Below are 25,976 nucleotides of genomic sequence, written 5' to 3' on the forward strand. Positions count from 1 at the left end.
TCAAATTTATCTGTTAACATATGTACAGTACCAGGGTATTCATTATAGTAGTAGACTGCGATATTCGCTCTTTCGTATCACCTTATAGCATAGTTTACTTGTGATTATTTCAATTACAAACAGTTTTTCAACATATTTTCTTTAATCTTTAAAACTGTGAGGAAGGCAGAAGGATATTTTCTTGTTTATAGAAGAGAAAATAGCCCAAGGAGAAATTGTTGGAGCTGAAAGCAAAACTAAGATAATCTGACTTGTGTCCCTGTCAGCGTGTCCTTGGTATACCTGATCTTCCTGACTCCAACTGTCTCTTCTGAGTTCTGTCAGACTTGCCACGTGAGCAGTGATTCTCTTTATATCTGTGTTGTTTTCGTGGGTAACAATAAATAGGAGGCTTTCATGTGCTTTGTAGAGTGTGCAATTTTCCTTGAAGAGATGTCATATCATGTAGTGCTTGAGACTGCAGACTTTGGAGGGGCGCCTGGGTGGCTCAGTTGGTTTAGCACCCAACTTCAGCTCAGGTCATGATCTCACAGTTCATAGGTTCAAGCCCTGTGTCAGACTCTGTGCTGACAACTCAGAGCCTGGAGCCTGCTTCAGATTCTGTGTCTCCCTCTCTCTGTGCCCCTCCCCCACTCACACTTTCTCTCTCAAAAATAAATTAAAAAATAAAAAAAAAGACTCTAGAGCCCACTGCTGGGCTGTATTTGAACCCCAGCTCTACCACTTAGCAGCTGCATGATGCTGGGAAAGGTGACTGCTCTGGGCCTCAGTGTTTTTTCATCAATAAACCGAGAATAAGAAAAGTGCCTATGTTCTTGGGGATGTTGTGACAGTTGAATGAATGAACATATGTAAAGCATAAAAAAGAGTGCCAGCACAGAGTAAGCACTTCACACATTATTATGATTACTTAAGAATTGCATTTTTTGGAGTGGACGTGACTTTATTTTGCAGTGTCCAGAGGGGACTCATTATGTCTACATTAAACAGAACCGACTTCCCAAATTCTGCTTGTGTAGTGAATATTTTTCCCTTAGAAAATCCATCTCTATCTGACAGAGTGTTCATTTTCTTGCCTTGGGTCTTAGTCTAAAGTATAAATATGGTGTGTGGAATAGGGCACTGAACCAAGGTACGAGACCGGGACTTTAGTCCCAGCTCATTTACCAGCTGTGACCTTGGGTCAGTCACTAAACCTCCTCAGGCTCAGCCTCTTTTCTCCTCAGAAGAAGGCTAGACTATAAGACTTCCGAGTCCACTTATCAAATCCCTTTCTGTGATTGAGGTGATCGGGGCAAGTCCACTTTAACAAAAATATTAGGCAAAGCCCTCCTTATGCATCCCATTTAGTTAAATCCTGTTATTAGAAGGATTTAGCTATTATTACATAGGTAGTATTGGGAAGTGCCTGTGTAGATTTTGGGGAATGAAATATTCTAAGGCGTTTTTAACACAAGTTTCCTGAAAATGCCTAAGGAAAAACCATTCATCAAATTAAGCAGCGTATCATGGAGCACCTTGGATAAAATAGGTGACGTATCCTTTGGTCGAGTCTCTGCTTTGTGGCGCAATCAGTGTAAACTCTGCTTCTTCCCACATTGTCCTTTGCAGTTCAGGGTCACCTTACCAGGCACTGCAGTGAGAATGGAGAGGAGAAAGAGAAAGGACTCTTTTGTCTGTGCACCGGGGGGAAAGGTGCCGGCTTCCCCACACTTGCTCCTTCAGGCTTCTGAGCCAGCATCAGCTTATAATTCGATCATTATAATGAAGAACTAAAATGAGAAATAAAAATAAGGAGAGACAGTCTTTCTTGAGCAGTGATGTAACTGACAGCTGATGATTTCCCGTGATCCTCCTTTACTTTTTGTTTTGAAGGACATGCTGAACCTCTGGAGCCTTTTTTCTCCATCAGCCAGATGGGAACACTGTCCTTAAGGACAATGTGGGTAAAGACAGAAGGAATGTGGGTAACTAATAACTTATTAAAAGACAGATTGCAAGGATAACCCAATATATAAACCTCAGCTCGCCAAGCATGGTGGTGTGTGATTTACGTCACAGAAGATGTTTGGGTTTGTAAACTCTTGTACACTGAGGGGCAACTTTCAGTTCTTTGAGGAAGAGCTTCCTTCCTTGATTTCTCCCAAGCCTAGGAATGCTGGGCCTGGGTGGGACAGGGGTTGCAGCAGTGTGCAAAGTCGCAGACCATGGTGAGGGAAGGGTGGATTGTCCTCAGTAATTCAGAGGAGCCCCCCCACCCTCGCCCTGAGGTTGCTCCTCAGGAATCTTAAGGGGGTGCTGTCAACCACAGAGCTGATCAGGATCAGGTTGAGGTCCTTGGCTTAAAGAGCAAAGACCCTCAACAGTGCTAGAAAAGAACCTGGGGATAATGCCTTGAAAAAGTGAGCTCTCAGGGTCTGGGTCTGTTTCCTCACTGAGTAATAGCACTAACATATAGAGTGATATCACTCAGGATATGCCTGGTGCATAACTTTCTTCTTTGGTGTATATTTCTACTTGTTTGCAGGGCCAAGGAGATCTGTTGAAGAATGCCAAGAATGAAGCTGTAGAAAACATGAAGCAGATCCAGCTGGCGTGCTTGTCTTGTGGACTTAGTAAGGCACCTAGCAGTTGTGCCGAGGCCAAGAGCAAACGCAGCCTGGAAGCCATAGAGGAGAAGGAAAGTGGCGAGGAGAACGGGAAGCTGTGACCCTGAGCAGTACCGACACACTCGCCCATCCTTCCTCTTGAGGAAGCTGGTTTTTCTTTCTGGTTTTCTTTCTGTAAGCTTTATAGAAATTCACAAAAAGGTACCCTCTATAGGGTGTTGGACATAGACAGATATTTTCACAATGTCAGTATTTTAATGTAGTTAATTTATCTAAGTTAAAAGCTTTAGTAGCAGTGTTTAAAATTCTGAGATGAGTGTACATACCCATGTGTGGATGTGAGTGGGAGTGTGTGTGTGTGTGTGTGTGTGCGTGTGTGTGTATGAGAGAGAGAGAGAGAGAGAGAGAGAAAGAGAGAAAGAGAGAGACAGAAAGTGAAGTGAGAGAGAAAAAGAGAGGGAGAGAGATTGAGATCCTGTGAAAATCTATTCTATGTTGCATTATTCATTTAGTAAGTTATTATGTTATCATTTTGGGACAAATTTGTTAATCTGAAATTCTAAAGAGCACTTACTATAACCTGTTGCTGTGTTTAATTTTACTTCTCTACCTTCTTCATTTAATTTAGAGATCTTAACATAGGTTATTATCAAAGGAAGCCGAATTTACCAGTACATAGATGTTTTGATAGACTAAATATAGATTAGAAAAATTCTTAAGAATCACAGTAGAAATAAAAGTGAGTGAAAGATTAAAAAATGATCAGAATTTCTAAGAGAATCAGCAAAATTATTTCTTCACTTAGAAACTCTTTAAACTATTTATTAAATAAAATCAAATTTTAGAAAGTTTTTTTGTGGTTGTATATTAAACATGTATGATTTCAGTGGAAAAGCTGATCATAAGTGAATTTATACCCACCTACATGGAACTCTGAAACACAGTGAGAGCTCTGTTGTAATTAGGACTTTGATGTGACCTTATTTTCAGTTATGAAATGTCAAGGTTGAGATCTTTAGGAAGGCCTCATTCTTCCAGACTGGGAGTCTAGCATTCATCTATAACAGACATGAGCAGCTAGGAGGTCTTGGCTTTTATCAAATATAATTTATTGTACTAAATTTAAATTTAAAGACATTGTTCAACCACATCATCATGTTGAATTGACATAAATTCCGTGGGTCAGATAACATCTTTGTGATGATTTAAGAGCTAACTTATTACAAAATATGATATAATTTTAATACATGAACAAAAATATACATACAAAAGAAGCAAACTAATTAGGGTACATTTATAATTGCATCCAGATAATTTTTACCCTTATATCTTCATAAAGAACTTGAGTGTAATATGTTTGTTACTTCCACCAGAACTAAATGTTCTATTGTTATGAAAATATATTTATTTAAAACATTGCTTTTATTTTGAAAAGCTTCTTAATTAATTTGATTAACAAATACGCAAGTTTGGGGGAAACTAGGGAAGATAATTGTTAAAATTTTTGCAATTATAAGCATCTTCTATAGCTACTGTGTTAAGTTTTTTTCTGACTTCTTAACACTATTATGTTCATGTTGCACATTACTGAAAGTAAAGATATGAAACAACACTTTTATGGTTCTCTTTTATTATGAATTCTTTGAAAAGAGAAAAATAATGAAAATGAGTTATTATATTAAAAATATCTCAAAGGGTATGATATTCCCATGAACCAAATGTGAAATTTCTCCTTGGGTTTAAAACTGGGTGTTTAGCGAGGTTCATGAGCTCATTTTAAGGTAGGTTTTCAAGGGTGCTATAATTGCCTGAAAAAATTTCTTTACACTCCATTATATTTAACCTGCACAGTAAAAGGAATAGTGGAATGTAGTATCTAACCTCCTTATGATAAAAAAAAAGAGGTGATAGAGACAAAAACAAAATCCACTTTACATCAGCTAATTAGTTGGTTTCACCGGTGGACCTCTTCACCTCCCTGAATTCCATTCAGAGAAGTACATGCCTTTACTGGTGGTATGGAGAAGTGGGAAGAAAAGACAAAGGGTAAAAACTCTCAAAGAATATTATTAATTTCTTAATTTGAGGCTCAAAGCTAATCCTTAAAAGTGGCTTCCCTAGTTTATTCCAATTGTCCTAGAGCTCCACTTACAGGAGCTTATTACTCAAATGTTCTTGGACTGTTTTTGTTTTTAGTTTAAATAAATTGAGTCTGGGGGAAAAAAGTATTTCTGAGAACATGATATGGGTTCCACCTCATCTAATGCTCCTTCTGGCAATGGGTTGTCTACCAGTCTCTACTCCACTGCATTGGGTCTGATTGCTAGCCAGGGAGTGAAGGGTGGGGGCAGGGTGGAGCTTCAGATTTTGAGAATAGAGAAGTTACAAGGGAAACATATTTCCTGTAATGGTCTTGCCTCTGGATGGAATTATAGAAACAAAGCAAACTTCTTACATTATTACATTCTACCAGTGTCTGTCTTCTTTCCAGACTTGCACTGTAGTAGAAAAATCCTCCTTCCACCTGCTTAGCTTTTGATGATGCTAGGAATGTAATGGTACATATTAATTCAATTTTTGTTTATTAGTTTTTAAATTACCAATGTGATATGAAGCAGAGATGGTAGGTGTTATCACTGACAGAGCCACTGATAAAGTGAATGGAAGATTTGACTTTAGATTCTGGTCTGTCTGATTTTATATGGAAGAGTATTTGTTCAGTGGTTTTGATTTTTTTTTTTTTAATTTTTTTTTTCAACGTTTATTTATTTTTGGGACAGAGAGAGACAGAGCATGAACGGGGGAGGGGCAGAGAGAGAGGGAGACACAGAATCGGAAACAGGCTCCAGGCTCTGAGCCATCAGCCCAGAGCCTGACGCGGGGCTCGAACTCACGGACCGCGAGATCGTGACCTGGCTGAAGTCGGACGCTTAACCGACTGCGCCACCCAGGCGCCCCAGTGGTTTTGATTTTTTAATTTAGTTCTCAAAATTTTAAACTAAACTATCAACTCTTTCCTTTATAACCACCAATGAAAAGAACTTTATTGTATTCTTTGATAATAAAATACTAATGATCAATATAAAAATGCAACAATACAGATATATAAAAAAATCACCCACTAGTAACATTATGGATTTATATCCATTCAGACACTGTTTAGAGTTTATACATCTAAATGTACTTTCATTTTTAAGAAAATTGAGATCACATTATATAAAGTGTTTTTTGTAACAGTCTTTCCACACAATAAAAACAATACATTATGAATCTCTTTCTATGTCAATGAATATATCTGTACATTGGAGCTCTCAGCCTTTGAATGGAATCTAGTCCACAAATAATGTATTTTATGTGGCTGCTGAATCTTTTTCAAAAAGTTTTAAACAATAGACAACTTTTTTTTTTAACTTTTTTTTTTTTTTTCCAACGTTTATTTATTTTTGGGACAGAGAGAGACAGAGCATGAACGGGGGAGGGGCAGAGAGAGAGGGAGACACAGAATCGGAAACAGGCTCCAGGCTCTGAGCCATCAGCCCAGAGCCTGACGCGGGGCTCAAACTCACAGACCGCGAGATCGTGACCTGGCTGAAGTCGGACGCTTAACCGACTGCGCCACCCAGGCGCCCCTAGACAACTTTTAAAAATCATGAGATTTCACATAAAAATTTAATTTTCTACTTCTAAAAGATTGGGTATTCTGACAACACTAGACGTCCTTCTGCACCTCCCCACATGTTACTTGTCATGAATTAATTGGAGTTGGCCTCTCCAAAAGAGGCATGTGCTGTCCAGTTTGCCAAAGAGCTTCTTCATTCTTTTATGTTACATCTTGCCTCTGTAGATGTCTTAGGTGGTGATTCTTGATCCAGATTAGTATTAGTGTCTTATTATGTGGATTACTATAATATATTAAACAATCCCCTATTGTTAGACTTTTCTCTCCTAATTTCTTGTTATGCAAGCATTGCAGTGATGAAAATCATTTTTTCAAAGTGGTACAATTTTTTTCTTTAAGACAAATTTCTAGAAGTGGAATTTTTGGGTCAAAGGTTATATAGATGATTTTTAGGGATTTTGTGATACATTGCCAAATAGTCTCCAAAAAAACTTGTCCAATTTAAATTCCCACCAGGAGTTTATGAGAGTGCTCAAATCTTGGCTAATACCAAATGTAATTATTGTTATTTATGTCTTTGCCAATCTGCTAGCTTAAAAAATCTTATTTCTCTTTATCCTCTACTCTCTAGTGAGATTGAACACATATTAGTATATTCATTGACTTCAGATAATTTTATATAGATAGTTATAATTTTTCTGATTGCTTTTGAGTGGGATGGTAACTTGTAATCTGTTTATTATTATTTTTTAAAAGGCATTTACTTAGTAAGAATATTAACCCTGTGTTTTTCATATATGTTGCTACTAATGTCTTTTGATATACATATACCTAATTTAATCCAAGCATGATTTTTTTCCTTTATGATTAGTGTTAAGACATCTTTGCCGACCTATGCTTGTGAAAATATTATCCTATATTATCTGCTAGTATCTTTCTTGGTTTACTTTTCACATTTAAACCTATAATCCTCCTAGAATTGCTTTTTGTGTATAGTGTAAGGTAGAGTTCTAATTTCATCTGTTCCCAGAATGGATAATCAGTTGACCCAGCCCATTTACTGTAAATTGTTTTATGTCCATGACTCTGTAATGCCACCCTTGTAAAAATGAAGCACTTATATATGTGTGTGACTCTTTCTGGAATCTCTGTTTGGTTCCATTGGTCTGTGTCTGTCCTGGCAACATTACTGTACTGTCTTAACTGTGATAGTTTTTTTAATGTTTTGATTATCAGAGAGAGTAGGCCTCCCTACTTCTCTACCTCTTCATCATTTTCTCGATTATTTTTGGTTCTTTGCATTTCCATATATCAATTTCTATCAGGTACCTTCTGGAATTTTTATTGGTATTACATGTATATATCATGTATATCAGTCATATATTACACGAATATATCATTTGGGGGAGTTTGGACACTCACATTATTGAGTATTACAGTCCATTCACAGGATGCATTACTCCCTTTATTCAGGTCTTGTTTAATTTCTCTTAATACAATTTTATGGATTTCTGTATGAAGGTCTTGCACAACTTTCAGTAGATTTACTCCTAGGTATTTGATTTTTTTAAGCTATTAGAAATAGTAGCACTTTAAAATTTAAATTTCCAAGTTGTGGTATATAGAAAATATAGTATATTGTTTTGTAATGATCATGTATGGAATGAACTTGATAAACTAATTGTTGATTTTAAATTACCTATTAATTCTTTTAGATTTTGTAGGTACATAATCATGTCATCTGCAAATAATGACAATTTTATTTTTTCTTTTATTATCCTTAAGCATTTTACTTATGTGTCTTATCTGTTTTTCTTGATTTGTCGAACTGGTTAAAACCTCCAGTACAATATTCAATAGAAGTGATGTTAGTAAACATCATTTCTTATTCCCAATCTTGGAGGAATTTTGCACTATTTCATCGTTATGTATGATGTTTACTCAAGGTTCTGGTAGATTCTGTTGGGTAATTTAAAATTTTTTAAATATAAATTTTGCCATTGATATATAGATAAAACCATAAAACTCTTAGGAGAAAATATAGGAGAGAATTTTGTGAACTTGAGTTAAGGTTATGAATTTTAGACATGACACCAAAAACACAAGTAACAAAGGAAGAAATAAGATTGAACGTCATATTTTAAAATTCTGTACTTCAAATGACACCATAAAGAAAGTGAATAGACAATTTGCAGAATGAGTTTGCAACTTGTATATCTGTTAAAGGATTGACATCCAGGATACATAAACCATCACTACAACATCATAAAAAGACAACCCATTCTAAAAAAAAAAATGGACAAAGGATCTGAATAAACATTTCTTCAGAGAAGATACACAAATGAGCAATAAGCACATGGAAAGATGCTCAATAGCATTGGTCATAAGGAAAATTTAAATTGAAACCACAATGGGGTACCATTTCTCACCCAGCAGGGTAGCTATAATAAAAAGAAGACAGATAGTAACAAGAGCTAGTGAGGATGTAGAGAAATTAGAACTGTTATACACTATTAGAGGAAATGTAAAATAGTCCAGCTTCTTTGGAAAAGAACCTGGCACTTCATTGAAAGGTTAAACAGAGTTACCATGTGACCAGCAGTTCTACTTCTAGGCATATACCCAACAAAAATGAAAATATATGAACATAAATGTTCATAGCAGCATTATTCACAACAGCAAAAAAAGTGGAAACAATCCAAGTGTCCATCAACTGATTAAAGGATAAAAAAGATAGCATATCTTTAAAATGGATTATTCAACAGTAAAAAGAAAGGAAGTACCAATACATGTTACAACATGAATGAACCTTGAAAACATTATGCTAAGTGAAGGAAGCCAGGCACAAAGGCCACATATTGTATAATTCCATTTGTATGAAATGTCCATAGGAAAATCTGTGGAGACAGAAAGTGCACTAGTAGTTGTCAGGAGTTGGGAGAAAGTGGGGTGAGGAGTTACTGCTGATGGGTATGTGGTTTCTTTTGGGGGTGATGAAAATGTTCTGAAATCAGATAGTGGTGATCGTTGCACCGCCTTGTGAAGGTACTAAAAACTACTATGTAGTGTAAAAGGGTGAGTTTTATCTTATGTAAATTATCAGTGAAAGTGTTCTTTAAAAAGAAGAAATATAGAAAAGAGAGTTTACATAATGAATTGAGCACCAGTGAATAGTGAAATAACTCCAAAAGTCTGACATATGAAATTGGAGTGGAGGAGAAGGGTGGTAGAAAATATATTCGAAGGAATAATGACTGAGAAAACTCTTACTTTTAATAGAAACTATAAAACTACAGATCTAAGAACCTTCAAAAAAATCCCCAGGACCAGAAACATGAGGTAAACAACCAAGGCATATTGCAATAAAATTATTCAAAAGTAGCGATATTGAGAAAGTCTTAAAAGTAGACAGAAAAATAAGACATGTATGAATAGTACATAGAAAATTAGCACATTTTTTTAGTGTAAACCGTGTGAGATGACAGTGGAGCAACTTTAAATACTGAAAGAGAAGCCAACGCTTAATCATTCAAAAATAAAAGTGATATGAAGAATTTCAAAAGATGAAAGAATTCATCCCAGCACTCCTGCACTACCAGAAATATTGAAGGAAGTTACGACTTTGTTAAATGATCATTTATTAGGTAGAGTCCCACAGTGTTGGATGGTTCCACAGAAGACCACAAGGAAATTGAAATAGAGAAGTTTGTTACTCACAAGTCTTGGAGAAAGTATGTGGTATGCCTTAAGGGGCCATGGGGAGGTCAAGGCAGGGAGCAGGCAGAGAGAAAGTGGGGGCACCCAGGGTGCATGCCTTTATTAGGACCTGAGGTGGAGAGCTTTGGGGTTCTTGGGCTAAGTAAGGCTGGATTAGTCAATTCAAAAGGTTTTGGTAAGCTTTGTGGGGGTCTTACCTACAGAGCATACAAGGAGAAGGCCTGGGGAGGTGGAGAGACTATGTGGGGTAGTGATATCAGAAATCTGTGTACTGTGGGCTGCTAACCAGGGTGTACATTCAAGAAAGGGACTGGTATCACATCAAGTCCCCCACAGGCCTCTTGGCCACACAAAATGGGTGCGGAGATGGCAAATATTATGGAGTAATTTCATTAAACTCTCAACAAAATTCCTCCAGAATGGAAGAGATGATGGCAGATGAAAACATGAATCTACACAAAGGAATAAAGAACACTAGAAACAGGAACTGTAGGGGTAAATACATTAAAAAGTGTATTACTTAAATCTCAAAGAGATAAATGACTGTTTAAACAAAAACAACAAGGCAATGTGGAATTTGTAAATGATATAAAAGGATAAGAATAGCACTAACCTGGAAGGAGATAAATGTCCCTGTACTAGGTGTAAAATAGTATGATGTCACTTGAAGACAGATTGTGGTAAGTTAGAGTATACTCTAAGCCCTCAATCAACCACTAAAACAAGAAAGCAAAGAGCAATAACTAGTAAGCCAACCAAGGAGATAAAATTGAATCAGAAAAATATTTGATTAATCCCAAAGAAGGCATACATAGAAAAAAAATAGGAGAGATGAACAGATAGGAGAAAAAAAAAAAAAAAAACAACTAGCAAGATGATTGTCTTAAAGCCTAACTATGGCAATAATCACATTAAAAGTAAACTTTATAAATACTACAATAAAAGGCAGAAATTATCTGATTGGATAAAATAAGACTAAACAATCTGCTGTCTATAAGAAGTACACCTCAAATAGAAGGGCACAAACAGGTTAAAAGTGAAAAGATGGAGAAGATATATCGTCCTAATATGAATCAAAAGAAAACTGGAATGACTATATTAATATCAGATGAAGTAGCTTTCAGAGCAATTAATGACACCAGTGATAAAGAAGGTCATTTCATAGTGATTGAGGAGTCACTTCATCAAGAAGATGTAACAATTCTAAATATGTATGCAACTGATACCAGAACTTGAAAATACATGAAGCAAAAACTGATAGAATTGCCAGAAGAAATGCATAACCATACAGTTATAGTCAGGGTTTTTGATATACCTTTCTCAATAATTGATAGAACAAATAGAAAATAATTATGAATATAGGAGATTTAAATCATATCATCAACCATCTTAACATAATTGGCATTTATACAACACTGTACTCAACAACAGTAGCATACACACTTTTTTAATGTGTACAGGAAAATTTACCAAGATAGACCATATTCTGGATCATAAAACACGTCTCAATAAGGAATTTTAAAAGAATTAAAATTATACAAAGTGTGTTCTCTGACTACAAAGGAATCACATGAGAAATCAGTAATAGACCTTTGGAAAAATCTCCAAATATTTGAAGACTAAATGAAGCACTTCTATATAATTCATTAGTCAAAGAAGAAATCAAAAAGGAAATCGGGTGTTATTTTGAATATGTGACAAATCATGGAACCACACTAATGCCATTCATAGGTGGAAATTTATAGCAGTTATCATCTGTATTAGAAAAGAAGGGGATATGAAAACTTTAGGCCTACAAATTCTATAACTTCCTTGGAAGACACAAAGTGCCAAATCTCAAAACAATTATATGAGTAAAAGAGGTCAGACAAGTGCATACTGCATATCCAATAATATAAATGTTTGGAAATGCAAACTAATGAATAGTGACAGATCAGTGGTTGCCTGGGGACATTGGGGAGTGTGGGGTTACAAAGTGTGCAAGGAGGATGTGTATGTTCATTATCTTGATTGTGGTGATGGTTTCATATGTTATACATATATCAAAACGTAATCAAATTGTGTGCTTGAAATATGTGGAGTTAATTGTGTGATATTATACCTCAATAGAGCCCTTAAAGATACATGACAGTATCTCTAAGTTAATGATAATTTTGATTAATAATAATAATAATAAGTAAACTTTACTCCTGACTGTATGTTTGCTGTTTCTTTTTTTCTTTGTTCAAGACTTTGCCTCTGTGTATATAGTGAGTTTGCAGAGTTAGGTGTCTTTTTAGCTTATAAAAACTTTCTTTTTGTATTTTCCAGTGTGTGTGTGTATGTGTGTGCCTAGAAACACATTTTCTTTGTGTCACTACTTTAGTTTTTTGAGGTGCAGCATTTGGCCTTATCATCATCATATCTTTCCTTCATATTTTCTGTAATCATGTTATTTTTCTGCACTTGTCTTTGAATCCTGGGGGGTTTTCTTGTGACTTTCCTTTACAACAACATTCCATTTTATATATTGTCAATATTGCTGCTTAATATTCAATCACATTTTTCATTTCAAAGTATTTCTTCTTATCTCATCTGGCTCTTTGTTTAAATTCCTGCTTGCCTCTCAGACAGCTTTTTTCCCTTATGATCTATTTTCTGATCCCATCATTATTACCTAGCACTTACCTATCTTCTATGTCCCACATACTGTGCTACATGCTGACATGCATAAGTTCATTTAGTTCTCAAAACAGTCTTATAGATTGCTCTTATTATCTCCATTAAAACCGGGCAACTGGGGCTTAGTGAGTGTTCAGTTACCTATTGCTACATAAGAAATCACCCGCAAACCTACCCTTTTAAAAAATGGAGCCCATTCATTTTGTTCAACTATCTGCAATGTAGGTGGGCTTCAACAGGGGTACCCATCTCTGTTTTACTCTGTGTCAGTTGGGATGATGTGAACGCCAGGGGCTGGAACCATTTGCAGACTTGTTCTTGCCCAGGGCCAGTGGTTGATGCTGGCTGAGACCTAAGCTGGAATCTATAAGTAGCCCCTGCATGTGGACACAGAGTGAGTGTCCCTTCCCTTAAGAGGGCCAGCCAGGATAAAGCCATATTGCCTTTTATGACCTAACCTTGTAAGTCACACCACACCATTTCTACCACACTGTATTCACTGAAGCGATGATAAATGCATACCCGGTATCAAGGAGGAGGGTGTGAAAAACTTTAACTATTGATCAGGTGTGGTAAGGTTCTGAAAGAGCACGTGACCCCCGAAATGTTGCTGTTGTCCTTTTTGGAAATTTTAACCTCTCACAGAGAAGTTAAATGTTTTTCCCAAGGTCATATGATGATAATGAAGGAAAATGACTTCCTATAAATCTTATTTCATAGAAATTATAATAAATTTCCTTGAGTAAAACTTGATGCTATCTCAAATGTTCTTAAAAATGTATGACCTTCCATGACTTATGGTCATGTCCCTTTATATTTTAGCATTTGTATTATAGTCTTTTATGTTACAAAATACTTTTTTATGTATCCATATTGATTTTCTTTTCTTTCCTAATTACTCTTGTAATATTTTATTCAAACATTTTTTTTTTCTTAAGAAATGGCATGGGTTTATTCTTGCTAGATTTCACTTTTAGCTTGGATGTTATTAAAACGCTTACTTAAAATTTAAGTGAAGAACTAAATTTTTTATCTTAGTTGCAGGATCTAGTGTTACTTATTTAGTGATCTGGTTACCATGGGGTAAGGATTTGAGACTTAGCAAAATCTCAGGTATTTTAATTCCTAATGAAAAGACAACTTTGTGGTAATAAAAGGGAATGGTTTTACATGGTTTTTACTGATTTCACTCCTAAATGGTACAGTGTTTTGTTTTGCAACAGTTTTATGTTTTGTGATAGGTTTTGTAATCCTCATTTGGCTGTTGGGGAAACCAAGACATATTGCTTTGTTTGGGGGACCCTAGAAATTATAATTATTGGTTCCCAATTTGGTGACTTTTCATTCCTCTATAGCTATTTTGCAGTCCCTTGTCAATATAAAGGAAACTTGAATAGTAATTCATCCAAAATATGTTAAGTTCATAGCCAATTTCAGCTGAAACCCAGGAAATTCCAAGGATTCAATGGTGAGGTTTTCTTTCTTCACATGTTTTCATCAAGGTGAACATGTTATTGGCATCTTGGTGCCATCATCCATAAATGGACTTCCAGGCTCTAAATCCCTTGTAAATTCTTTAAATTTCCTCAGGCCCTAATTGGAATATATATTTGGATGTGTTGGAATATGTAGGTGAATATGTAATATGAATATATATATATAATATTTTTTTATTTGGAGATTGGTAGATTTGATGCTACTGTATTGACATTTGATGTCTGCATTTGTCTATTTACAAATATGCCATATAAATATTGTCATCTCTTCCATACAATCTCTCTACAAAATATAACGCATAAATGTTTAGTTTTTAGGGTTGCTAAAACAAACAAACATACTAACAGCTCCTGGCACAATGCTTAATAGTCCTTTTTATCTTTATTTTATTTATGCTGTCACAGACTCAAGCATTTCTCAACAAGGAATTCATAATTACTTGTTGGGTAAAACAAACCATTGACATAGGAATGAATAACAATAGCTTTTATAAGAATATTGTACGGCACTTCTTATCTCTAAAGAAAGCAATGTGACACAGCTGAATGGAAAAGAATGCTATTCAAATAAAACCTCAAGGGCATCGTAACTGTTCAATGGTTAGAAATTTTGCTCACTAGCTAATATTAATGTCCTAGATTCTTAAAGTTCCCTTTATCTGTTTTACTTAGTTGTAGCTGCTGCTAGTCAGCACATATAGTATAAGTAATTTGACCTTGCAAGCTGAAGAGTCCAGATTTTAGACTTTCTGCACAGTGTCCTTCGTCAGTGTATCCATACCCAGGACACCATGTGTGTTGATTTTCCTTTATAAAATACAATACTGTCAGGAGAATGTAAAATCCTAGCACTTCGGCGAAAAGGCCTGAAAAATATATTGGATTTGCAATATTCTAACCTCCTTGTCATCATGTTTGGGTCAAGGTGCTGTGTATAGTATCCGTGAGGGCCTTTATTCCTTTTGGCGGAGCAATATGGCGACACAAGGAAGAAGATCCAGGTTTGTAATCATAACCTTATATTCTGAATTTCCTCTGTCTTTCTGTGCAGTCTTCCTGCTGATTTCTCACCACACCCTGCATGTTTTCCCATGTTTCTATGATCCCATGTTTCATTGGTTCCCCCCTGTGCTCAAATTTCAAGTAGCCTCTCAAACAAGAGAAATATTAAGCTTTTTGGAAAAATTTTAAAAAATCTCACTCATAGTTATCACACAAAGATAAATCACCTAATATTCTGGGTTTGTTTCCCCACAAAATCAAATCCACTTTTATCCTTGTATTACTTTCATTTGATTTTGACTCTTTCACCATTCCTCCTTCTAATTGGTTAATTCTATTTTTCAGAGAAGCTGTGTTTCGGAGCCTGTTCTAGAGGCCAGATGTTCCACAGCAGACTACCCTCCATTGTGAAAACAAAGGGCTTTCACACTGAAGCCGTGTATTTTAGCAGTCACCAAATTAGGAGGATTTTCTTCTCCTTTTTTATTCTTGGTTGAAATATCACACTGGATTTCATTACTATCAATTAATTTCTCTTTTCTGTCAATTAAGTTTAGTTGTGAGGAGGAATTCAACATGACAATTTAAGGAATTGTAAGTCTACTGTTTAAAAATCAAATTGTAAAAGAATATGCTTTTAAAATTGGTTTCTATGTTTGTTCGGTTGTTAATAGTGTCAGATTTTACCCTAATTTTTTCATAGAGAACATTTTGACACCTCTGAGATTTAAAATAAATTTCAAGTAAGAAAATATTATTCATTAATTCTTTGTTTCTTGAACAGTTTCTAAATAATTGTGAAAAATATATTCCACAGATAGAATAAAACTTTATGGATTATGAACTCATTTTTCAGTCAGTGACAAATAGATTATGTTCTTTCCTCAAGGTATGTGCAAGGAATTATAAAATGGCAATACATCTCTGTTGCAATTTACAAAATAATGCTTTATTTTCTTTTATAGTTTTAAACATGTGCCTGAGGTTATTTTCTACCATTATAACTAGAAGAAGCTTAAAATCTAATTAGCATGTAAAAAAAGTTTTGATTTCTCAACCCCCCACCCCCTTACTGCCTGTTCTTCACTCAGTCTTCTGGCTAGTACAGAACAGCATGGCCGTCTCCCGAGGAGCTTAGCCCCAAATCCCAGAAAGCCATCTCCATTCCATTCTTTCACACTCTTCTAACCAGTCTATAACCAAATCCTGTTAGCAGCTCCACCTGAATAGATCTGGAATTTTCCTGCTTTCTTTTACCTCTATCACCTACTATCCACCATTGTCTTGGCAGGATTATTGAAATAGCTTCCAACAAGACCCTTTAGTGTATTTTTCTCCAAAGTAGTCAGAATGTGCGAAAAAAATACATGTATGTATATGCCTATATGTGTGCAGATGTATATGTAAGTGTATACTGTATGTGATATACATATACAATATACATATGTATATATGTATATATATGTATATAATTGTGCCATGTGTCCATTAAAAATCCTTAAACAGATTCTGACTGCACTTAGAATTCAAATCCACAGGCATGATCCTCATGACCTCTCAGGTCTGACTCCTGCCTACTCACTGCCTGCTAGGGACTGCATGTTTATGTCCCCTCAAAATTCATGTGTTGAAACCCTAATTCCCAATGCAATGGTATTAGGAGGTGGGTCTCTGGGAGATAATTAGGTTTAGATGAGATCATAGGGTCGAGCCCCCATGATGGAAATGTTTTTTTATAAGACAGACTGAAGCTCACTCTTTCCCACCACGTGAGGACATAATAGGAAGACTCCTATAGAGTGGGAAGAGGGCCTCCACCAGGAACCAAATTGGTTAGCACCTCAATCTCGGACTTCCCAGCCTCCAGGACTGTGAGAAATAAATGTCTATTGTTTAAGCCACCCATTACATGGTATTTGTTCTAGTAGCCTGAGCTAAGACCCAGCCCTTATCTTCTGCCCACACCTCTGCCACTATATTCCTACCTCTAATTCACCAAACTTACTGCACTGGATCTTTTCTCTTCCAGTGACTGGTGTTTTTCATGTCATTCTGATCTCAAACATCAACTTTTTATTGATTTATTTTTAATGTTTTTATTTTATTAAAAATACTTTTTTTTTTACCATTTATTATTTTTGAGAGACGGAGAGAAACACAGCACAACCAGTGAAAGAACAGAGAGGGAGACGGAATCTGAAGCAGGCTCCCGGCTCTGTGCTGCCAGCACAGAGCCTGACGTGCGGCTCAAACCCACAAACCATGAGATCATGACCCGAGTTGAAGTTGTACGCCTAAATGACTGAGCCACCCAGGTGACCCTCAAACGTCAACTTTTTAGAAAGACCTTCCCTGACCACATAATCTGAAGTAGTGTCCCCAGATATTCTCCAACCCATCACTGTTCACATTTTTTGAGGACTGTGTTTATTTGTTGATTTCTTTGTTATTATCAACCTTCTCCAACAGGGATCTCACTTGTCTTATTCACCATTATATGCGTGGCTTCTAGCACAGTGTCTGGTGCATAGGAAGCACCCTATAAAATATCTGTTTCATGAAGGCTATAAAGCAACTGGCACAACATAATAAATTAACAGAAATTGCATAGGGAAATTATGTATCATTTGCTTCAGGAAAATCTTTGAATGCTACTCAAGGATTCATACTGAAATTCCTTTATCTTCCCTGAGATCTTTTATTCAGGCCCAATAATTCTGCCTCTTAAAATTCAACTTCTTAAATACACCTGCTCTTTCTATATAGCCTATTCCTATGAAAAGAGGATCATATCCCTTGTGATATGATTTCAATACAGTGGAGTGTACCTTCTATAATAAGAGTAGCTGGTGTTTTTCACATTTATTTAAGCAAACTAATATAATCTCCTTTCTCTTGTTTTTGGACGTGGTGCCTTGAAAAAATGGCTCATGTTAGCAAATTAATTTATTTTAATTGGCTGTAAGAGTTAGCTCTGAGCTTCCAGATAACTTGGGCAAAAAGTATGGCACAGTGAATAATAAAGCTCTCATATAAAGCAGAGAAAGATAATAATTCATTAGTAGAAAAAATTCAGAGCTCTGAACCAAACAAAAGTCTTAATTCAATATTATTTTGAACATTTATTATGTATTAAGTACATTTATTGAGCACATTATTGAACACCTATATTGTATTACTAGGTATCATTATTTCACTGATGTGAAATAAATTATAAATTATAAATTATAAGACAGCATAATTTTATGTATCATTTAGAAATTTAAAAATTCTGTCAATTCAATAATAGGATAACATCAATTAAAAGGCATATCCTGATTAAAAAGTAGATATTATGGGCAAAGATATCGTCGGAGAGTTTACAGTCAAATAGGGGAAGCAGAGATATAGTTAAGTAAGATCATATACTGTTTGATAAGGCAGCAATAAAAATATATGCAAAGAACTTTTTCTTCTTGGTGGTTCACTTCTTTTCCCTGGAATCAGCTTCTAAATAAACTACCTACACACAATTCCTATCTTAGGCACTGATTTTCAGAGAGCCTAAAATAAGCTAGTTGATATCAGGATTAGCTCTAGAAAGTAGACTTTTAGGATGTGATTCTAGAACAATCACTACTTGTCAAACAGTAAGAAGTACCTATTGCTGGTAGTAAGTGGATGATTCCTCATGATAATCTATGGCATCCTGAAGGATCACAGCAAAAAAAAAAAGTCACCTGCTATAGATTTGGATGGGTTACAGATGGGAGGTGAAGTAGTTGTTCGTGTAATAGTTCGCACCTGAATGTTAAGGGGTATTGGTCATTCAAAGGATTATAGCACTGGCTGTGGAAATCTTCAAGAAAAAAAACGACAGGCTCAGTTCAGCCAACTGTTAACTCAGAGTAAACCATAAAAGCCAAAGTTTCTTCATGGCAGCACTTAAAGAGATTCTCTTCTCATGGGGTCACAGAGAAGACTAAGTTGAAAATCATGCCTACTCAGTGCCTACTCATACCTAGTTAGGGGAGCTAACGAGAGACTGAATGCACACGTGTGATGGGTTTCCTATGCAAAAATGTGATTCCTGATAAGGACCACTTGGGGTGGGATCATTTGGTTGGATGAGTTCTAAAAAGCTTGAAATTCAAGATCCTCTAAAGGGGCTAGTGTCGGTAGCCTCTTCCCCTTGGTATAGGGTGAAAGGAAGCAGTCATCCCTTCTCAGAGTCTATTCCTCAAAGACCTGACCTGAGGATGATGTCTTGAAAGGAAACACTTGCCACCCTCCTGAGAGCCACCCTCACCTTGCCTCATTCCTCTAGAAAAGTAAGTAAAGTAAGGTCTTATTGTAGCCCAAGAGGGGAAGTGAGTTAGTTCTCCAGGAGAATATAGTTTACTCACTGAAAAAATTGGCCAACATACACCAGAAGAACTCATGTGGAATTGAGTCTTAAAAGTATCGGATCAGGGAGAACAGAACATAAGGCTTGACAGGAAGGTTTACATTCATGTGGCAGACTTCTCCCATAACACAGGTTTCCTGTAAAGGGAAGGACTTGGAGATGGTCAAAATATGCTGCTGGATGGCTCCTTGAAGCATGGGTACATCAATTCCTAAAATATGGCAGAAATGTCTGGTGGGGTCAGAAGTGTCAGGGAGTCACTGGCTTTCTCTTAGTTCAACCAGAGCAGCTCTGCTCCAACTGCTTTATCAGTAGGACTTCCACAGAAAATTTCATTTGATAAGAGAATTCATACTGCTGTAAAAAAAAAAAAAATGGAAAAGCACTAGATTAGATGTCTTTTGCACTCTAACACACCATAGGATCCTGGTAGGTTGAGCTGTGGAGTCTGACGACCTAAGGCCAAATTCATGGCTCTATCTTTTCTTGGCTGTAAGACCTAGGGCAAGATGTTTCACCTGATTCAGCCTCAAACTGATCTGTAAAATGGAGGTAATGATGCTATCTACTTAATATAGTTGTTGTTTTAATATAGAAAAAAATCATGGGGGCACCTGGGTGGCTCAGTTGGTTAAGCATCTGACTTCAGGTCATGATCTCATGGTTCATGAGTTCTAGCCCCAAGTCAAGCTCTGTGCTGACAGTGTGGAGCCTGGAGCCTGCTTTGGATTCTGTGTCTCCCTCTCTCTCTGCCCCTTCCCCACTTGCTCTCTCTCTCTCTCTCTCTCTCTCTCTCTCAAAAATAAACACTAAAAAAATTTAAAAAGAAAGAAAAAAAGCATGATATTTAGCACAGTACCTAGTACATAGCAAATACTTGATACTTATAGAAATATAGGAATATCTAAGAAATAAATTCCTTTAGCCAGATTAGATCAAACATAGCTAGGTGATGTAGTTCTAGCTATACATATTTAAATACATTTTAAACCATGTAGTATTTTTATATCAAAGTATTTAATATCTGCATTCTAAGTAGAGCCTAGTAGAATAATAATAATAATAATAATACATTAGGTTGACTGTAAGCACTTGTCATTTTTATAAGTCAGAAATGGCTGAAGATTGGAAGTTTGGGTTGTTTGTACATAATATCTGGAAAGGATGAACTTTGCTAAGGCGCAGGTTCATGGTGTGGGGGAGAGTTATCCAATGATCACCCAGTCTCATGAACAAAGCCATCCCTTCATGATGATCTCTTGCACAGCCCCCATGGGCTATGGAGCAGGCCAGCTTTCATCTTGATTTAGGAACATGGTTCCATGGTAAAGAACAGAGACAAAGCAAGCCAGAATGGCTTCCTGGTTCAGTTTCTATTGCAGCATAACCAGTCAGCTAAGTCCTTGGATGCTTATTTAAAACCCAAATAGGACAAAATGTGCAAGCAGGTAGGCAATGGTGTCACTACTCTGGTACCTACAGGTTCTGTGATCGTGTGAACTACAAGGTTTAGTGTCACATTGCTTGGGGGCAGAGTTAGTGACATGCAAAGGAGAAGTCTCCTGGCATCTTAAATGACAGTTCTGTTATCCCTGTTGTACTTCAGGATTTAATGGTATTAAAATTTAGGTGATCTGTTGTTAATTTCTCTCATTTTGCTTTTCTGCAGTTTGTGTACCAGCTAAAAATAACAATTTTCAGATAGAGATCTTATAATGCCTGAGCCACATAATGGAGTACTCATATATTCTTTTCATCTTGCATTTTCCCTTACCTAGAGTTTTACCAGGTAAAAACACGAAAATGAGGTTTTTGTCTAAAAGACAGCCTTTCCACTAAGCTCATGTGGTCCCAGGAAATGTCATAGAATCTTTGTATTCATTCCCATGGCAACAGGCAACCCTATCACCAAGGACACTACTAGCTTTTTTTCTTTAAGAAGGTTTTTTCTATATTGGAGATTGAGAGCTATCTTCTTTATTAGTATTTATTTTTGGATGCATTGTGATGCCTTATGAATACTGAAATGACTTTGTTAGGTATACTTGAGATGGGAAGGCAATCAATACCTCTTCACTTATGAAGCAAACTGATTACATTAAAGGACTTTAATACTATGTGATTGGAAGTTTTTGTGTGGTGAGGTAGAAGAGACACAAAAGGAATGGAGATAGAAAAAATCAGATTAGGCACTGCTGACTGCAATGCACACATAGACACAAACCTACACACATATGCTCACACACACACACATCAACAACAAAATAGACACCGGAGGATAATAAATGGCTACTCTGTATATTTAAGCTTTGAAACCGAAAGGTTTATTTTCAGTCATCTTGACTGTGAAATTTGTGTTGGAGATGAAAGCCATCATCAGTGGCATCTTTTCCACCAGGTGCCTGCACTATTAGGGATACTGGCAAGGGTCATTGGGGTATGACTGTTTTTATGTCTCTGGATCCTCATTATTTTATCACATTTCTCTGATGTGACATGAGGGAAGTAAATTACTGGAGACATCGCTAGATATAATCTATTAAAAGATTCTATTCCATAGCATGTGAAATGGAAATGAATTAGGAAAGGTGTACAAAGGAGAACCTTAAAATACCAATGCCTCTCCCCTCCCCCCAACTCCCAGAGACTGGTCTAGGGTAGGACTCCTTTAAAAAAAATCTATAAGATTTCAATGTGTGACCAAGCCTGACTATCTTAAATCACCTTAGAGACCATTAGCATTTTATGTGACAAAAAAATGTTTCGTTTTGCATCATCTCACTCTGACATACGGTGCTACGTTCCAGTTTTAATCAAGACACACAGGGTGTTTTTAAATATTTCAAATTATATATGTAAAGTCTCACTAAGTATTCTGAATTAGCTTGGTTAATAGGAGAGGTTCTACTTCCCCTTGACAGAAAGGAAAAGTGAGTCATTGTGTAACTCAGTGATTCCATCAAGTTTGTCACACACAAAATGATAACTAATATTTTAAGTTTTCCATATCATCTGTATCAACATCAGACAAGCAGATCCTGTTCCAGAAACCTGGTAGCAAACAGGTTAGGTATAGGTGGCAGAATGTGAAGAGCAAGTTTGGGCCTGTTAAGGTTGACTATCTTTCCACATACTGTTTCCCAAGGCTGCTGTAACAAAATACTACAAATTGGGAGGCTTAAAACAACAGACATATACTCTTTTGCAGTTCTGGAGGCTAGAGGTTTGAAATCAAGGCTTCTAGCCCTCTCTGGCATTCCTTGGCTTATAGCTGTATCTCTTTGCCTTTGTCTTGATGTAGCCTCCTCCTTTGTGCCTCCTCTGTGTCTCTGTTCCAAATTTTCTTATTTCTCTTATAAAGACACCAGTCATTGGATTTAGGGCCCACTATAAATGTGGCATGACTTCATCTCATGATCCTTAACTAATGACATCTGTGAAGATCCTGTTTCCAAATAAGCTCACATTCTGAGGTTACAGGTGGACATGAAAATTGGGAGACATTATTCAATCAATCTATTCTGCAACTGACATTTGGAGACACAAGTCCTTTCTCAGTGAGAAAACTGTCCCATGTGTCTTGAGAAAAGATTGGCACAGGACAGTGGGAACAGGCAGTTAAGAGGCAGCCTTTCTGGGAGCCCTGACAAAACACAGGCAGATCCCGAGGAAGGTTTTTGGGAGAACTTCTGTGGGATTCTGAGTGAGAAACAGAAGTTAGAGAAAACTCTTTCTCTCGAGGCAATTAGTCAATTATGTATAATAGTATATAAGAAGGCTTGTTTTCCCACCTGTGCAAGTTGGTTCAATAGGAGTTTATTGGATGCTTTTCATAGGCATAATGCCTACAAGCTTTGGGTCCATCAGAAAAAAGCTGTAAGCTCCAACTGGATGAGTTGACCACCTGGAGTGTGAAGTAAGCTTGTCTCCTGCCAGAGAAGCTAGAAAGGCTTACAGGAACACCTGTTTACTTGTCAGCTAATGACAAGGGTTTTAAACAAAAAGAACCAATACACAAAGGAAACAGGCAAAGATTTTGACCAGGCAAAGAGAAACACCCCAAGGAGTTGAGCTTTACAGTTAGTTGGAGGAGGTTCTTTCTATAAAGGATAGACCGCATGGAGAAATGATAGCCCTTGCTCTGTAGCATATAGGAAAGACTCACAGGTGTTGGTAGGTGGGAAGAAATCTGTTACTAGTCCCACAAAGAGCTGCTCCATACAGACAAGTGTTCGCTGGAAGGTAATGGACGTGGAGAAGGTGGAATTGCCTTGGCTAGTTGGAAGCACAGAGTCTGCCACAGAATTGATAGTACAGAGACAAACTCAACAATGCATAATTTCACCAACTGGCAACTAAGGTTAGGTAACTAACTGCAGCAATGTTTCAGAGGGAGTTGGAGTAGCTTATCTGGTCTAGTAGAGCTCAGATACATATCAAGTGTGTCTGGGTCCAATGCTCTAAAATTTTACTTTTAAAAGTTTTTAGAAAGAAAAAATAAGAATGCAATTTTTTTTAGAAATATCTTGTTCTTCTATTTGGTTATATAGAAGTCAAGCAAAATAGATTGTTTCTATGTACCCGCGATAGTCTCCTCAATTTCAAGTCATTTGAAGTTAAGAAGATCTCCTAATCTATCCATGTGTACCATGGTTCCCAACGTATTTCTCTTCACACCTCCTATCTCCTTATATTTTTGTGCTTGGACTATACAGCTTTTGCTGAGCTGATTCATTTGTACACAAGTTCCCATTTGCCTATAATGGTCTTCTTGTTAGAGAGGAGACTACACCAAATGAAATAGCTTAAGATAATGGTGTTAGTTTGGACAGTACAGGTTCTTCCACTAATGTATTTAATTACCATATCAAGATTCAGAGTTGGTAGTGATTATATTTTATTCCTAATTAAAATAAGCTCAGGGAAAGTATATTGAAAGGATTTGGTCCAATTCACTTTGGAAGTTTTCTGTTGAATAACCTCAAAAGACTTTCTAACTATTGAATATGCAAGGTGGGGGCACTTTGAAATTTGAATATGCCTGGTGGGGGTACTTTGGTTTCTTCCTACTCTAGTCTGTTGGAATGTCTATAGATGTCAGGCTTCCTCAGCTTATGGGTACAAGTGGAGGCCACTATAGTGAAACAATCCATCTCTTTCTGCCTATTGCCCTCTCTGTTGACATAGGATCTATAGTCCTACTTTGAAAACCTCAGTTATTTCTGAGCACCTCAGGGAGTTTCACACATGCTCACAAACATCTTTTTCATGTGGTCCCCCATTCTGACCCTACTCCAAGAATTTGTTCTTGGAGAATACCATGTGACCTAGTCATTGGAATAATAGCACTGTCACAGTAGTGCATACAGTGGTTGTATCTATTGGGTATGGATTTCCTTCTGGACCAAAACTTAGTCTGTGTGGCGTGGGCTACAGTAGAAGTTCATATTTTTCTATCCAAAAGTATTTTGGCTAGTTAAAGAAATAAACATTATATACTGTAAGGTGCTACACATTTGTATGAATTTCTTAAGCCCAGTGATTCATTCAGTATTTGATACTTTCATATTTAAACTTGGGGCACCTGGGAGGTTCAGTTGGTTAAGTGTTGGATTCTTGATTTCAGCTCAGATCATGATGTCATGGTTTGTGAGATCAAGCCCCAGGTTGGGTTCTGTACTGATGATGCAGAGTTTGCTTGGGATTCTTATTCTCTCTCTCTCTCCCTCTCTCTCCCTCCGTCTCCCTGACCCTCCCCTGCTTGAACATGCATGTGCTCTCTCAAAATAAACATTTAAAAAATACTACTAAAAGAAAAACTTACTTAAATTTAAAATAAAAAGAATAAATTCAACCTTTAAGATATGGTGGTATCTGAAGCCAGGTTGAATTCATGTCTGGAGGAAAGCAGAATAGCTAAAAATCCAGCTGTTGATTCTTCTCCCAGTATTTCTCAGCTCTCCTCTTACAATTCAGTTGACAACTTTCCTTTATGCTACTAAAGGGATTTCTAGAGCTGTGATGTTAGATTGTAAATTTTCTCTTACAAAGTCACTTTATTTATATTTGATCTTCATTATGTTCTTCTGGAATAGAGCAGGCCATGAGTATTAGCCTTCTTTTGTATTTGATGACACAGGAAGGCACTTGACTGTCCAAGATGATACAGCTCTCATGAGGTGAAGTCAGGTTTTGCATACAGATCTCTTGTCTCCAAATCTGACACATTCCCTTAGGTGGCTTTTAGTGGGTGGGAACAAGTGTCCTTTTTCCTTTGTACTCAGGGATACATTCACCCCTCTGTTTATAGCAGCATTTTTCACAATAGCCAAGATACAGAAGCAGTCCAAGTGTCTGTCAATTGATGAATGAATAAAGATGTGTGTGTGTGTGTGTGTGTGTGTGTGTGTACACACACATATACAATGGACTATTATTCAGCCATAAAAAAGAAAGAAATCTTTCCATTTGCAATGACATGGATG

At 36.7% G+C, this 25,976-nt stretch overlaps 1 protein-coding gene across 2 annotated transcripts in view; it reads left to right on the forward strand.

Annotated features, from left to right (window-relative positions):
* Window positions 1-4,221, forward strand: part of PLCL1 (phospholipase C like 1 (inactive)) — a 337,835-nt gene extending 333,614 nt beyond the window's left edge. For both annotated transcript variants that reach the window (XM_025935332.2, XM_086719221.1), the window contains one exon: window positions 2,528-4,221. In XM_025935332.2, coding sequence (XP_025791117.2) covers window positions 2,528-2,710 — 183 coding nt within the window. In that variant the 3' untranslated portion in view covers window positions 2,711-4,221. The remainder of the gene's footprint in view (window positions 1-2,527) is intronic.
* The last annotated feature ends 21,755 nt before the right edge of the window (window positions 4,222-25,976 follow it).

Source organism: Puma concolor, chromosome C1 (assembly GCF_028749965.1).
Source record: "Puma concolor isolate L17-30 chromosome C1, mPumCon1.1.hap2, whole genome shotgun sequence".
Taxonomy (NCBI): domain Eukaryota; kingdom Metazoa; phylum Chordata; class Mammalia; order Carnivora; family Felidae; genus Puma; species Puma concolor.